The 14,354-nt window shown below is 42.9% G+C and overlaps 1 protein-coding gene across 2 annotated transcripts in view; it reads right to left on the reverse strand.

Annotated features, from left to right (window-relative positions):
* KIF26B (kinesin family member 26B) overlaps positions 1-14,354 on the reverse strand; it is a 285,876-nt gene that overhangs the window by 17,143 nt on the left and 254,379 nt on the right. For both annotated transcript variants that reach the window (XM_072927225.1, XM_004176410.6), the window contains exons 11-12: positions 13,134-13,296; positions 8,605-12,037 (exon numbers count right to left, since the gene is read on the reverse strand). In XM_072927225.1, coding sequence (XP_072783326.1) covers positions 8,605-12,037; positions 13,134-13,296 — 3,596 coding nt within the window. The remainder of the gene's footprint in view (positions 1-8,604; positions 12,038-13,133; positions 13,297-14,354) is intronic.

Below are 14,354 nucleotides of genomic sequence, written 5' to 3' on the forward strand. Positions count from 1 at the left end.
CATTCCAGACTGAGCATCTTTTCTGTGAAAAAGGTAAAGGCAAAAACTGCAAGTACAAAATCTTAATGAGAAACAGTGTGATGCATATCTCTTCAAAGCATCCAAATGGGATGCAAAACAACTGCTGTCCTAGAAATTTCAAGGTGTTTCAAGCAGAAAATGAAATTGTAACTCGATATAACAACATTTCAGAAGTTTATATTGTGTGCTCAAAGGTGGGATGTGGAACCAAAGCTATTCCCCACAACATTTAATGTTATGAGATGTAAAATTTCCTTTCTGTACAGAACCTGTTCTTCAGCATTTTGGTTTTCCTCCCCAGACAGTCCAAGGAAATTATAAAAACCAGACCTGATTAACTAGAACAATACACCTAAGCTATTCCAACAGCATCGGCACCAATGTCAGGTGTCAAGCTTTTCTTACTAGCAAAGATTATCTATCCTATTTCCTCTGCTGCTCTTCACTGTCTGACAGCTGGGCTTCCGTTCCGTTTGAGTCTAAAATGTGATGCTGACTGCCTCTCATTCTTATTTCCTAGTGGGATCTGCCCTTATGGTCAATTGTCCATGATTGAACCAACTCCTCCTCTTTCCTTTGACCTCCTTTCTCCTAGTTTATTTTATTGCCAGGGCAGAGAACACAGCTATTCACTTAATGGATTTTCATAGAGTTTGCACAGTTCCCCTCCTGAAGGGGAAGTCCTTGCCAGTGTTTTCAAGTGGAAGGCCCCTCTGATGATGTGGGGACTTCACCACAAGTATTTAGGGTTCCCATCTTGAAGTCAGTACTCCAAACACCAAAGAACCAAGGTCTATATTGCCAGAAAATCCAAACAGCAATCACTCATCTTCACAACTCAGATTACACAGATTGTATAGAAAGGACCATGTTGAACCCAAATACCTGGAATAGGATACACTGGGAGGATCCATCATTCAGAAGAAAATTTTCTATGTCCATCTCACTGTAAAATAATTCAGGCCATATTCTTTATTGACTGTTAGGCAAGCCCACTGTTGTCAACTGATACGAAGTACAAGGACACTTGAGGCAAGAAATAACTTGCTTCATGTTTATTGGAATGAAGCAATGCTTGTTTATAATATTCCATCCACACCTATATTAGATACGTTGTTTCTGTACCAGTATAAGGAATATGCTGATGTACATCCATCTTCTAATTTTATTCTATCAACACAGTTTATCTTTATCTACCCAGTTTATTTCTTAACCTTCCTTTCTGAATTACTCTCTTATTTTTAAAGGAGCTTTTCAGGGCAGTTTAGAGCTGGTGAATGGGCACTGCTGAAACCAGATCAGAAAGCAGCCCTTCTGCAATGTGGCAGGTTGACAAGTTATCTGGGAGATGCTCCAGGGAAGATGCACATCACCAACAATTCCTAGCAAAAAAAAAAAAAAAAACAAAAAAAAAAAAAAAAAAAAACCACAAAAAAAAACACAAACAAAAAAACTAAAACAACCAGAGTCTCTTCTAAACATTTCTCTCTCTTCAGGCTGGATTTTGGTTTAACAGGCATTTGTCAGCATTGAAATATTATTTAAGAAACTGGTTATTATTACTATAGTACTGCATTGAGGAGCTGCTCCAGTCACCTGGACAGCAAAGGCAGAGGCTGGAGGGGGAAGGGCTCTAAAGCCAGAACAGTGGCTCCCACCAGGACAGTGGTGAAGGCATTCCAGTGAGCCAATTCTGTAGCAGTGTCAGGAGCAGGTTTTATTTACACCCAGCCTAATGTTGTGCGACTCAGTCATGCATGTTACATGGAGCCTTCACCGTGCACAATAGCCTGCTGCCACTTCCTCTATTAAATCATTCCTATGTTCATGTGCCTGAAAGCTCAGTGCTGGCATGCAGTAGTCAAGCGTGTAAAAAATGATTACTCTGATCCCTTTCAACACAGATTTGCTGCATGAAATGGCCTGGCTTTGACCTGGGAAAATCAATGCTGTTGTTTTAATGAACAAAAAAAAAAAAAAAAAAAAAAAAAAAAAAAAAATTGGAGCTGAAACCTGCGCTTCCCCTCCCTCTACTCGCCCCAGGGCTGTCCAGTCAGCAAGTCACATGCATGAAGTGGTCGCCTGCATGCCAACAGCATTTACTCATATAATTCTAAACATCCTTTGTCATGGTAAAAGCATAGTACAGGCTATCAATTAGCTGCCATCACTTGTAAGCAAGTTAAAGTAGAAATGCTGGAGGTGCCCTACAGCTTTCTGATACAAAGGGCAATTTTCAGCTCCCCACACTGTGCCTTAGGCAGTCTAAACATGAACGAAATTCCTTTTCACTTGGATTCAACAAGAAAAGCTCAGACTCTCTTTGGTGGTGTTTTGTTTCGTCATTATAATTTTGGCCATGTTTCAAAAAGTGATGCTTTGCAATATTGGTTGGAGACAGACTTTCATAATTTACAGGCTGTAGATTCAGCCTCTGGCTTTTTCTGCTGCTTTCACAGAAGGAGCTAAGTGCTTCCAGAGACTAAATATATTCAAATATAGAGTTTTCAGGGTTTTCCAGGAACCTCTATACCACCATCTTTAAAACCATCCCATCAGTGAAACCCAGAGCATGAAGAAAAAGGAGGCTAATTGTAGATAATTAGTTATGTCTTAACAGTCTGTCTTTTTATTAAAGTGTTTAAAATCATGTAGCAATCTGCTCTTCTTTGGTGTTGAACATTAGTACTGAGAAAGAGCTGCAAGGAGTCAGTACCAAGTTAACACCAAGGCTCCATCTCTGAAATTATCTAGTCCTGTTTTTCATTGAGAATCAAATGTTGCAGGAGGAATCTTTAATTATCTGTAGTCAGTTCCCCATGCAAAGAAGATGAAAGGCATGTGCACAAACACACACACCCAAATCCTATCCTAGACTGACAAAAGCAGGGCTCTCCAGATTCTGAGATACACAGCTCCAGCTCAGGACATAGCTTTAAACTTCAGGAATTCAAGCTTTGGAAACCTTCATTTTGCCCCAGTCTTGTTTCTACTTGGCCTGACTTTCAATAATATCTCTTAGGTTTTTGTTTTCTGATGTTCACTGATACTTAATGTTCAGGAAAATGTTTAAGTACCAGTGGCTCTGACTGACACAACAGGGAAATGCTTTACTGAGAAGGACTTTATGCCCGAAGTCTGATGTCTTTGAGCTGCTTCCTTCTGCCTCACATCTTTTTCTCATGCCCCAGTCCCAGGAGAGGGCCTGTGCACTCCAGCTGCGAAGCAGGGGTCCCAACCAGCACCTAATGGCTGCTGCTCCCCCAGCCCTGCTGGGGCCACGGATCACTGCCCTCAGTGTTTCGCCCTGTTGACCGAAGCCCCAGCACCAGCAAAGCTCCAAGCTCAGACTCAGCTCCAAAAAGCTTCAAAACTAGAGGAATCAAAGGAGATACACTCCTTAGTAGAAGTCTGTCCTATCTCAACAGAGGGCTGCAAGAAGTGACACACTGAAGCCTGTAGGTCTAACTCAATGTTACATGGGATGGGGACTTTCTTAGGTCCCAAACCTATCTCATAGGGAACAGGAAAGAAAATACTTCAGGAAGATCAGTGTAATCTCCATAAAAGGCCTTGTTCACAATGAATCATCTCAGAACCCCTCCTCTCGTGTTGTTCTCAGGGAATTAGGTTTCCTTACAGAGACTACTGAAACACTGTAAAGGACAAGAATGTGTAAATACATGTAGGAGAGGGCAGGAAAAATCTGGAAACTACACATTTATGTATGTAACATGAAAATGCAAACAGGACTTGGCTTTACTGGATAAACCCTATAAGAGCCTAGACTCTTCCTTTGCTATTACCTCACAGTGGGTGAGTCCCAGAGTTAGCACCAAGGCTCCGTCTCTGAAATCATCCAGACATGTTATTCATTGAGAATTATTGCAAAGCAATGTCCGCATACATCCAAACTCAGTAAAAGATGCTAAAAATCAAACCAGAAGAGCAAAAGGCAGGTAGATAGCACTTCTGATCCAAGGACCTTGCTATTACTTTTTTTTTTTTTTTTTTTTTGTACCAGCATTATCTACTTTTATGAGCTGGTAACAAGAGAACATAGAAATTACACGAGTTGCCCAAGGTGATACAGTGAACCAGCAGCACACCAGAGAATACAACACAGACCTTGCAAGCCCTAATTTTCTGCCCTGCCTGCCTCCCTCTCATATCTGTTGCACCCCTGGAATACAAATACAGCCTTGGTAAAACTAAAGTTCAACCAGAATGCACTTCCTGATCACATACAGGAGCATGTACTATAAAAGCACCCTTATCACTGCCTTTCCATGGAGCGGCACTGGGCCACCACACTTAGAATTTCTGAGTTAAAAAATAAAAAATAACTGCTGCAACTTGTTACTGTACAAACTATGCCCTAATACTTCAGTGTGCTCAAGACAGCACTGCCTACTCAAGAGAGAAGAAGCTGAAGCCAGAGGAAGAAATATGGCTGTTGTTTCTTACAGGAAAGGGTTAATGGAGTAAACAAAGAAATCAAAGTACAACGTAGTTGTACAGATGATTGCAGGCAAAGAAGGATGAAGGGCCTGTCACAAAAAGAAAATAACAAATGGAACTCTGTTTTCTATTGCTCAGCAAGGGAAAAGGAGGATGTATGGCAAAGTCAGCTGTGGTTGAGGTTAGGAGTTGAGGGTGCTTGTAATTCAACCCTGGATCTGGCTCTCACTTGGCTGAGGGCATTAGGCAAGTCAGCAACACTCTTTACCTTCATTTCTCCATCTGTAAAATGGGGACTGGAATAATACTTACATCACAGTGCGGATTAAACAGTCACTTTGGGCCAATATATGCTGACATCATGTTACAGAACCGATGATAGGTGTTAGAAAAATGGAATATTTATTAAATGCATAGGTTAGCTTCAGGGGAAAGGCTTATGTGCTTCACAAAGGAAAGACAGGATTTTTCAATAAGTACCATAATGCAAAAGGAATTTTTTTATTATTATTTTCTTCTAATTTTGTACATATACAATTTTGTACTACACTGTCCATGAACTGTACAGGCACCCAGACAGAGCCCAAAAATTAACCTAAGGCTAACAGTGAAGGATATGAACTAGCTTTATTCTTCAAAAGCTGTCAGTGTAGGTCTGATGCTTCATGTATGACATTCAGGGCAGAAGTACCTACATATACAAATAACGCACTTAAGAGCACTGAAAGACAGGATCTTAATCTCAAGAAAAAAAATATCTCTCTCCAATGTGTCAGAACTTCAAAAGTAATTGTGAGATCTTCTGGTGATTCTCTTAAAGAGTCTTTATAGCTCCTTTTACAGGAGCCTTGGGCTGATTCATGTTGATCGTGTCTGACAGCTAGCATTTCTGTTAATAATAATCATAAATAAAGTGGACAAGGTTGCCTGACCTGAAATGAGCATATCTATAGTGCCATATCCATTACAGCACAGTGGATCTGTGACCACAAATCAGGAAGGGTCCAATGCTCTTGACACTTTGTATTAAAATAATATCTGTCGTTTAAGATCTCAGAACCTTTATGTGCTAGCTTTTTCATTAAAAAGTGTTCCTTAAGAGATAACACTCACACTATAAGAAAGGAGATACTACAGAAGATGAAAGATTACAAAACTTCACATTTTTTCATTATACGATAAAAATACATTTGCGAACAGCTCTATTCTCCCTTACACCTTAACTCCTCCTTCATGTTCTCCTGCACTGAAGTAATAATCCTGCTTTTATGCCATCATAAATCTACTGACATGTGAAAAATTATACTATTATCAAACGCATCAAAACAGAATTATGATTTCACTGCTGCCAGACCAAATGCAAGCAGGCACTGGGTTATATGAAAGTGAAGCCTGATTAATTTCTGGGCAGTGGTTTTCTGCTAGAAATAGGGATAGTGGTAAAGACTGAGTTTTTAATTTCCATAAAACCCCTGGTTGCAGTAATACACAAGTCATTCCATACAGTACAGGAATTACTCTCTGATATAGGGAATCACTCTCAAAAATAAAGTATCCGAGATGATACACTGAGAATCTCTCCACATCAGGTGACATGCTAAATTAAGAGAGAAGCTTTGTAAATTACTTTAAGGGAGGTCAATGTGCCAGGCTATGCTGAGTCCACTAGGACAGGCAATTTCCAAGGACACAGACAGGCCCTTCACTGAAAACCCTCTATCCCAGAGCTTCATGTCCAGCATCAAGCAGATAATTGCAATGTTTCTGACTAAGGAGAAAGGAACCACCTCACATCAGCGATTAGAATAAAGAGATTGATTTATTGGCCAGCTAAAAAAGGTGTATTTGTGGGAAAAGTTACACAGCAGTAAAAAAAAGCTGCAAAGCTAGGACTCCTTATGTTTCCTGCTAATGAAAGGCTCATACTTACCTCATCACTTGATAATTTTGCATACCTGTACTTCATGACAAACCAGTGTCAATGTTCTAACAGGTAGGCTCAAGGCCTCTTCTTTCCTGGTGTGTCCTCCAGACTGCTACAAGAACAATCTTAAATCTGAGTCTCAAACAGATCTCTCCTTCTCAACTCCCTTTTCATGACCACTAACACAATGTTCAGTCCTGCACAGGGGTAATCAAAAGCCAAAGCTGTGAGGCAAAATACAATCCTGGTATAAAATACAATACACACATATGAAGCTTGTGTGTAATTAGAATATCACAAAAACAATGCTTTTGTTACTTGCATTTCCAACCTTGTCCAGCCTCCAATGTGCTATCAGAGAAGAGAGAAATTAAATGAAACAAGCAGTAAGCAGTTTTGTAAGCACCAGAGTAAACAAATATTGGTCCTCTAGTGATTCAGTTTGGGGATGAACTCTGGAGTCTAAAGAATCTGGAGGCTCTGCTTGAAGTTTTCTCACAGCTTGTCTTGTAAAATATCTCCCTTGGGGGAGTAAGGGGAGCATTCTCTAGTATCTAATCTGTTCCCTCATCTGCACAGCTGCCTGTTTTTTCACGGAAATTGATAAATTTTTCCATCTAAATGATCTGCAGAAAAAGCCCATATTAAATTGGCAGCTTCTCCACAGGACAGAATCAAGCTGTCAGTTTACACCTACAAATGCTATCTTTGTGGACAGCTTTGTTTTTCTTTTTTGCAAGATAGAAATCGTCCTTCTCTTCCTTGCAAGTTATTATTAAAAAGTTTATATTTGAACGGGGTTTTTAGAGGCAGAGCTCCTCAGAAAGAGGAAAATCAATTTAGTACCAATTAATTCAAGGGCTAGGAAAAGAGATTTTCTCACAGGATGCAAAGTTAACTTCAGAAATATTATTCAGTCATTAGGTCTGGGCTTGCATTATGTTGAATGATCACTTTCAGGTGCATCCTCCAAACAGGTACAATCAGCTCTGCATTTATGGATGTTGTTTTAATAGCAGTATCTATTATAGCACATCTGTGCTGCACATGTCCTTTCTGCTACCACCGTCAAGAGCATAAAAAAAGGGAGAGTTATGCATTACTCTGTTCAGTGGAAATGAATTCCAAAGGGGAGTATCACAGCAAGTGGAATGGCTGGTGAATTAGGAATGCTATGAGAAAAACACATTTTGGATAGACGCAGCTACTGTAGAATAAGTAGCTACTGATATTCCACATACCTGTGCCAACAGGTCCAATGTCAACCTAAATTTTTTTCAGAAGTAGATTAGGCAGGCTTTGCACTACAGGTTGGGAAAAAGGCAACCAGGAAAAATGTGAACTGATCAGCTTATAAATGGTCCCCATCCCTGTTCTGCGACTTCATGAAACTTGCTGTAGTAGAAAGAGTTACCTGCACAGACTCTTGATATGACCCGGGAGACTTGCTATCTAAAATCCTGATGTAGTGTGAAGCTACTGGGGATTATGCCTGAACAAAGTCTTCCCAATCCATTCCATGATCACTAAAAAATTTCAGATTTGAGAGTGCTTCAGTGCAATAGTTTCCATATATTATTCTTAATATTACCTATTATTTATTATCAATAAATTTCTGGGGAAAGGAGCCACAACTCAAAAGGCAAGAGTCTCAGGTACAGGATAACATCTTTCAAGTGGCATGGACACATTTTTTTTCCATCTCCCATGTGGAGAGAAGGAACTCAACAGTGGTTTTCAGATGTAGGGCATCTTGCACCTTTGGGCATCCACAGCACACAAGGAACAGAAGCAGGCTCACAAAAGATACAGCCATTCAGCAAGACTCTGGTCTTGGGCTGGTAAAACATTATATTAAGGCACCTTTCTGGAATTAAATCAGAAGTATATCTGTATAAATTAATACTTGAATGTGGCTGTCACTGGCAATACTAACCACTTTTTTGTTCATTTGAAGTAAACCGAAGTGAAAGAGTTCAGGAGGAGGCACCACTGCAAAGGCAATACAACCACAACCACACAGGATTAGTGAATGTTCCAAAATGAAAAAAGGCAGAGCCTCAGATACTTACCATGTCCTTGCTTCTCAGCTAAGAGGTGGAACTCATGTTTATCTAGCTCACCCTTAGGGCCAGCCTACCCTCTGCATACCAATCTGCTTTGGTCTGCGTCCTTCTTTCTCACCACCACAAGCTTACCTGCATTTAAGCGTTTCTTTGGGGTTTTGAGGCTTCGGCACCTGCCACTGGCAGAACTGCTGTTCTCACTCATGGAGTCCTGCGCTGAGGAGGCACTCCCCGTCGCCTCGCTGTCCCTCATCATGCTCTCATAGCCACTGCTGCCTCCACTGTGGTAGAAGAGGGCTGTTTTCCCCATGGCAGGGGGCAGCTCCCCGCTCAGGACGCTGCTGTTGTCGCTCCCGTGGCCGCTGCTGCAGCGGTGAGGTTTCCGAGGAGGGGTGATCTTGCTGTAAGGTGAAGGCAGCATGTGAACAGCTGGCTTCTCATCTCCCGGCAGGCCCCCACGCTCCTCTGTCTCCAGGCTTCCTGGCAGCTGCACTCCTCTGGCACTGGTGCTCCCTTGGAGCAGCTCTGAAATCCGCCCATTGACAGCTCGAAGGGGCAATTTGGAAGCAAGGCTGGAGCCCCGGCTTCTGCTGAGGGACTGCATTGACCAGGACATGTTCTTCCCACTTGGAGGCAAACTGGAGCTCTGCCCTACAGACTGAGGCAGAGACTTGGTGGAGAAGCTGAGCGTTTTGGTGGCAGAGGCAGAGAGGCTGCGGGCCTTGGGACTTGCCAGTAGAAGCTTGCTGACAGCTGAGATCTTTGACTGGCTGGCTTTTGGGGAGGCACCTGCCGACTGGGAGAGGCCTGAGTTGGTGGGTGAGGACATGGCACTGCGGCTGAGGGTCCTTCCTGCCCTAGGCATGGTGGTGTCTCTGCCAGGGCTCATTTTGGAGCTCACAGAGGACAGACTTTCTGCTCTTTCCAGTGATAAACACTCATAGTGGCTTCCTGTGGACCTCCCTAGGGAGTTGGTCCTGCTGGCAAGCTGCTCCAGCTTGGCACTGAAGAGCTTGCTGCTGCTGTTTTTGATGCTGCTGTCTATGCCAGGGCCTTTTTGTTTGGCATTCTGCTCCTCAGGGAAGCTGGCCAGGAAGGACACAGGCTGGCTGGAGGGACTGCTCGTGGTGCTGTTGGCTGCACTGTGCTGGGGGCTGGCTCTGTTCTTTTGATCCAAGCTTGACTTTCTCACAGGTGGCAGAGGAGGGGTCCCTTTGGGACGAGTGAGTATGCAGTGTTTGGGAGAGGACATTTTCTTGTCAAGGCTAGCCTTAGAAAAGTGGGGGAGGGCAGGAGAACTGACTCCACTACTGTCAGTAAAAGTAGTATGGAGATGACTGTCAGATTCCTCCACCCTACTTGCCTTTGGGAGCCCTCGAGGGAGGCTACAGTTCTTCAAGCCATCACTGGAATGAACAGGGCTTTGGGTTGCAGATCTGGATGCTGCCACCTCACACCCATCCACAATCCTTTTTAAACTGTCAGATCCTGGGGAAATAGAGGTGTCTCCACTGCTGCTGCTAAACCTGTCCATGGAGGACTGTTTTGTGCTGTGCTCAGGCTTGGCTGAAACCGCAACTGCATCAGGCCTTGGCCCATCACTGTTCCCGGAGCTGTCCTTTTTAACATCTTCTTCTCTCTTCAACCAAGGGTCTTCAAATTTGATAACCTTCTTCGCAATGGATTCTTTCCCATCATGGGGATGAACAGCCTTTGGGTCTGCAGTTACAGTAGGAACAGCATCATCAGTGTCTTGAACTTTGAAGGAATTAACAGCAATACATGGATACACGGTAATGTTTGTCTTCATTGGGATGTAGCCCTCACAGCTGCTGAGACTTGCTGTGTTTTTGATTGTGACAGTAGTTTTGCCTAGAGCTGATATTTTACAGCCTTTGATGGGTGGCACTTTGCCGAAAGCTTCCTCCCCCATTTCTGACATTATAAGCATGTTGTCAGTCACTGACTTCTGTTTGTCATTTATACAAATCATGCTGGCACTTTGTATGGTGCTTGCAAACTCGGAGACAGGGGGCTCTGCCATAGCTTCCCCATGCCCATAGCACGCCTGGGCTATGAAGCTGTGGCACGACTGTTCACCGTCACTGCCCGTGCTCATTTCACTCAACCATGAGCTGATGGATGAGCGCCTGCTGCCATCGTCTTGGGGTTTGTCATCCAGACTCAGCTTTTGAAGAGGAAGGAACTGTGTGATGCTGACTTCAGACACAGGAGCTGCACTGGAGTAACATTCAAGATCTTCAGAGATACTGCTGATAATACTGACTGGCCTAGAGCCAGAGGCCAAAGCCTGCACAGAGCAGTCGCTGTTAAAACTGATGATACTGGTGGGGCGCCCATTGTCAAGGACACCACTAATGGTCAGCTCTTCCACAAGGGTGAACACAAGCTCATCCTCTCCATTCAGCTCCAGTGGCTGCTGCACAGTCACCATGGTAGTGCTCAGAATCTCCTTCTTGGATTCTGGAGAAATGCTTTGTTGCCCATCTTCATTGAGAATGGTCTCTTCAAAATCCCCATTGTTGGATGACACTGACTTTTTCATAATCTGAGGGCTCATGCCTACAGGTGGGGTCCGGATTTCTGGCTGTAATAAAGATTCGGTAGATGTCATGGCAGCATCCTTACTCAGGAGAGCTTGTGGGGGAGTGGAGCTGGGCAGGACTCCTTTCTGTGTATAGACCTTACACCTCTGGGAAGGAGAAGTTGGTGGCTTATACTCAGATGTCTTTGAGAGGCTTGCAATGCCAAGCCGGGGTGAACCCATTGGCCGAGGTTTGCCTTCCACAAATCCAGAGGTGTTGAGCCCTTCTCTGCTGCTCTGCAAGCTGGTGCTGTGTGCTAACTGACAAGAGTTGAGCTCTTTACTAGAGCTGCCTGTTACACTCCTGGGAGAAGAAGGAGTTGAAAGATTGGTAAGAGCTCCAGAAGGAACAGGGGAGTAATTTCTCCTAGTTTTGCTGGGTGTTGTATTTGCATTTTCCTTTGCTTCTCTATCAGGATGCTGACATTCTGGCATTGTATCTTCCTTATCTGACTCTGGTAAGTGGCTAAGCTCTGCCAGCTGGCTTGAGACAGCACACTTAGACATCTGGTCTGAGCTAAATTGAGCAGGCATCTCTTCAAAGGGAAATTTGTCGGTCTCTTCACTGCCATCTATGCAATCCAGTCTTTCCTGGAGCTCTGCAAAGGTGTTGCACTTCAGGCAGTCTCTTTCAGATGTGCTGGGCCCTGATTCACTAACTTCCTCCAACCTGCCCTCATTTTTGGTCTTTTGCAGAGCAGGAACTATGGGAACAAAGTCAGGGGGACCCTCGTTATCTGTCAGTTCCTTGTCAGAAAGGGCAGTGCCATTGGGGCCAACGTAAATCACCGTGTCACACGATTGCTCACTGCTGGATGAATAATCAGGATCACTTGATAAATGCAAAATAGGGAAGTCTGGGTCCACAGTGTTTCTAGAATGGAAAGGCCTTAGCTGGGTTGGCCTCCGCATCCGGCCCTCCTCACAAGAGCTCTCTCCTCCAGAAGAACTTGATGTGTACTGCAACATGAGAGAGAGAGAGGGGGAGAGAGAGACATGTCTATGACATTTCAGCATTGTAAGCTGCTCCTTGCACAAATGGCATACACAAAAAAATTCATGGTCACACATGAACTGGGAAATCTCTAAACTAAGGCACAAAGCTCTGAAGCTGCCTATCCACAGCCCTGGAGCAAACTCATAGCTATGTTCAATGGAGAACCCAAAGCCCCAGCTCTGAGTCCCACCCAAAACCATTAGACTTCAAAAAAAGTACTAAAAATATGGATTAAGATATGTCCCTTTGCCCGGCCAAAGAAATCAGGTATTTGTCAAAGGCTTCGCTTATTTTGTGTGTGCATGTACATTTGTGTATTTGAAGAGGAGCAAAAAAACTGATTACATATGACCCCATACTACCTGTGTGTGGAATTGTATAATGTGTATCCAGAGGTCTCTGGAGACACAGTGCTCTGATGGTGTGTGGACTGAACCCTTCATTTGTCTCTCTTCAATCAATTGACAAAAAAAGGCTTTTGTCAGTCTGCCAATTAAAATTAAAAAATTCACTCATTGTGCCCAATTCACACCATAAGTTGCACAAAAGCAACCAAAACTCTCTAACATGAAAATGAATATAATCTATCTTCACTCTACTTCTTGGAAAATCTATCACCCATATTTAGAAGCACTAGGAACAAAAAGGTGGTCAATGCTGGCACTGGACACAATTGTTCTGCCTTTATTTTGCTTCCATTCTCTCTGAGAAGCATATAGAATCTAATTCTTAATTAACCCAACATTTCTTTAACTCCTTATTATTTCATTAGCACTAAGAGTATAAAGGAAAATAAATGCTCCCTCACAGCAATATTATTAAACAAGGTCAGCTTACAAACCTGATACAACATATGTGTCTGAACTTACTCCTATATCTCTGAAGCTGAAGCATTTGCTCCTCTGATACTGAACGCTGACACTTGCCTAGGACTGGGTACATACATCTCATACAGTTTGGAATTGATTACTGATTTTGTTACACACTGCTCTATCCACTGAAGGGTCATTCTTCCTCCTTCCTCCATCATTATAAGATGGGAGTAACGCATCATCTTACCTTTGTTTTCTTTTTCTTCATCCTGAGGACCCTTGAGGCAATCTGAATGGTGGAGAGTGTCTCAGCGTAGTTGCCCGCAGCAGCTGAAATGTGAGCTATCATCGTGGTGCGGCAATTCATGTTCCCCAAGGACTCTCGGAGCAACATGGTCAGCTTGCTGTCCCTGCAAAATAACATGAATTAAGGCTACATTAGCCAGCAAGGTTTTGCTTTGGTGCAACTTGGATCGTGGCAAGATATTTTCTCCTCTTTTTAATGGAATCCTAATTAGTTTCTTTCCTCAGGTTTGCACTACTTTGTGCAGCTGAGCATGCTGAAAGACCCTGGACTACAATTCAAACTTCTTTTCCCACTTCCCCTTTTCTGTCTCCTTTTGGTCTCAGTCCTTTCTCCACTTTTACCATTGCCAACAGAGAGATGCAGACCAGCACTGGAGACTGTTAAGAAGCCACAGCAGCAAACATCAAACTGCTGCTCTTTTGAAGTGCACAATGCCCAGGCAAACCCTGGCCCAGCTCTAGAGGACAAGAGGGTACTGGATTAGATTACAGAACACGATTTTTTTTTTTTTTTTTTTTGCCTTCTAGGGCATTGGGTAACTCAATATTAGTAACTGTTAAGTCACTGAAGTCAATTTTGGATGATGCTGGTAAAATACAAACCAATCAAGCCTTCAAACTTCATACAATTGTTCTTTCATATTAGATCTTTTCTTTCACCGAGGCAGAAATCAAATTTTCTGTTCTTGCCATTTACTCTATTGTTCAGCATCAGGTAGCTTTTGAAATGCTGATGCTTTATTGTGGGTCTGTCTGTGACTGGACTGAGAATACGAATTTTAACAGAATAATGATATATATATAAAATACTTTTGAGGTGGCCATCTAATCCTGTAGTCAGAAATGCACAATATATAATTTTTAAAGAGACCTTTAGCTCCATGGTGTATAGTCAGTTGGATGGTTATTTGGGAAATGGCATTGTCTTGAAGAGTGTCTCCTCTGTGCTAAAGATTGTGGATGATGATTACACACAGCTGGAAACAAAGACAGCAACAGCCTGATATTTATCTATCACTAAAGGAATTGCATTCACTATTGTAATGATGGTGAAACCGTCAGTGGCTATGGATCCAATTTTTGGGGTTCACTGTTAATTACCTGCAAATTACCTATGGTGCATATGTGTCCTTGTTCACTCACTTGAGATTTCCAGCTCACA

Source organism: Taeniopygia guttata, chromosome 3 (genome assembly GCF_048771995.1).
Source record: "Taeniopygia guttata chromosome 3, bTaeGut7.mat, whole genome shotgun sequence".
Lineage (NCBI taxonomy): Eukaryota > Metazoa > Chordata > Aves > Passeriformes > Estrildidae > Taeniopygia > Taeniopygia guttata.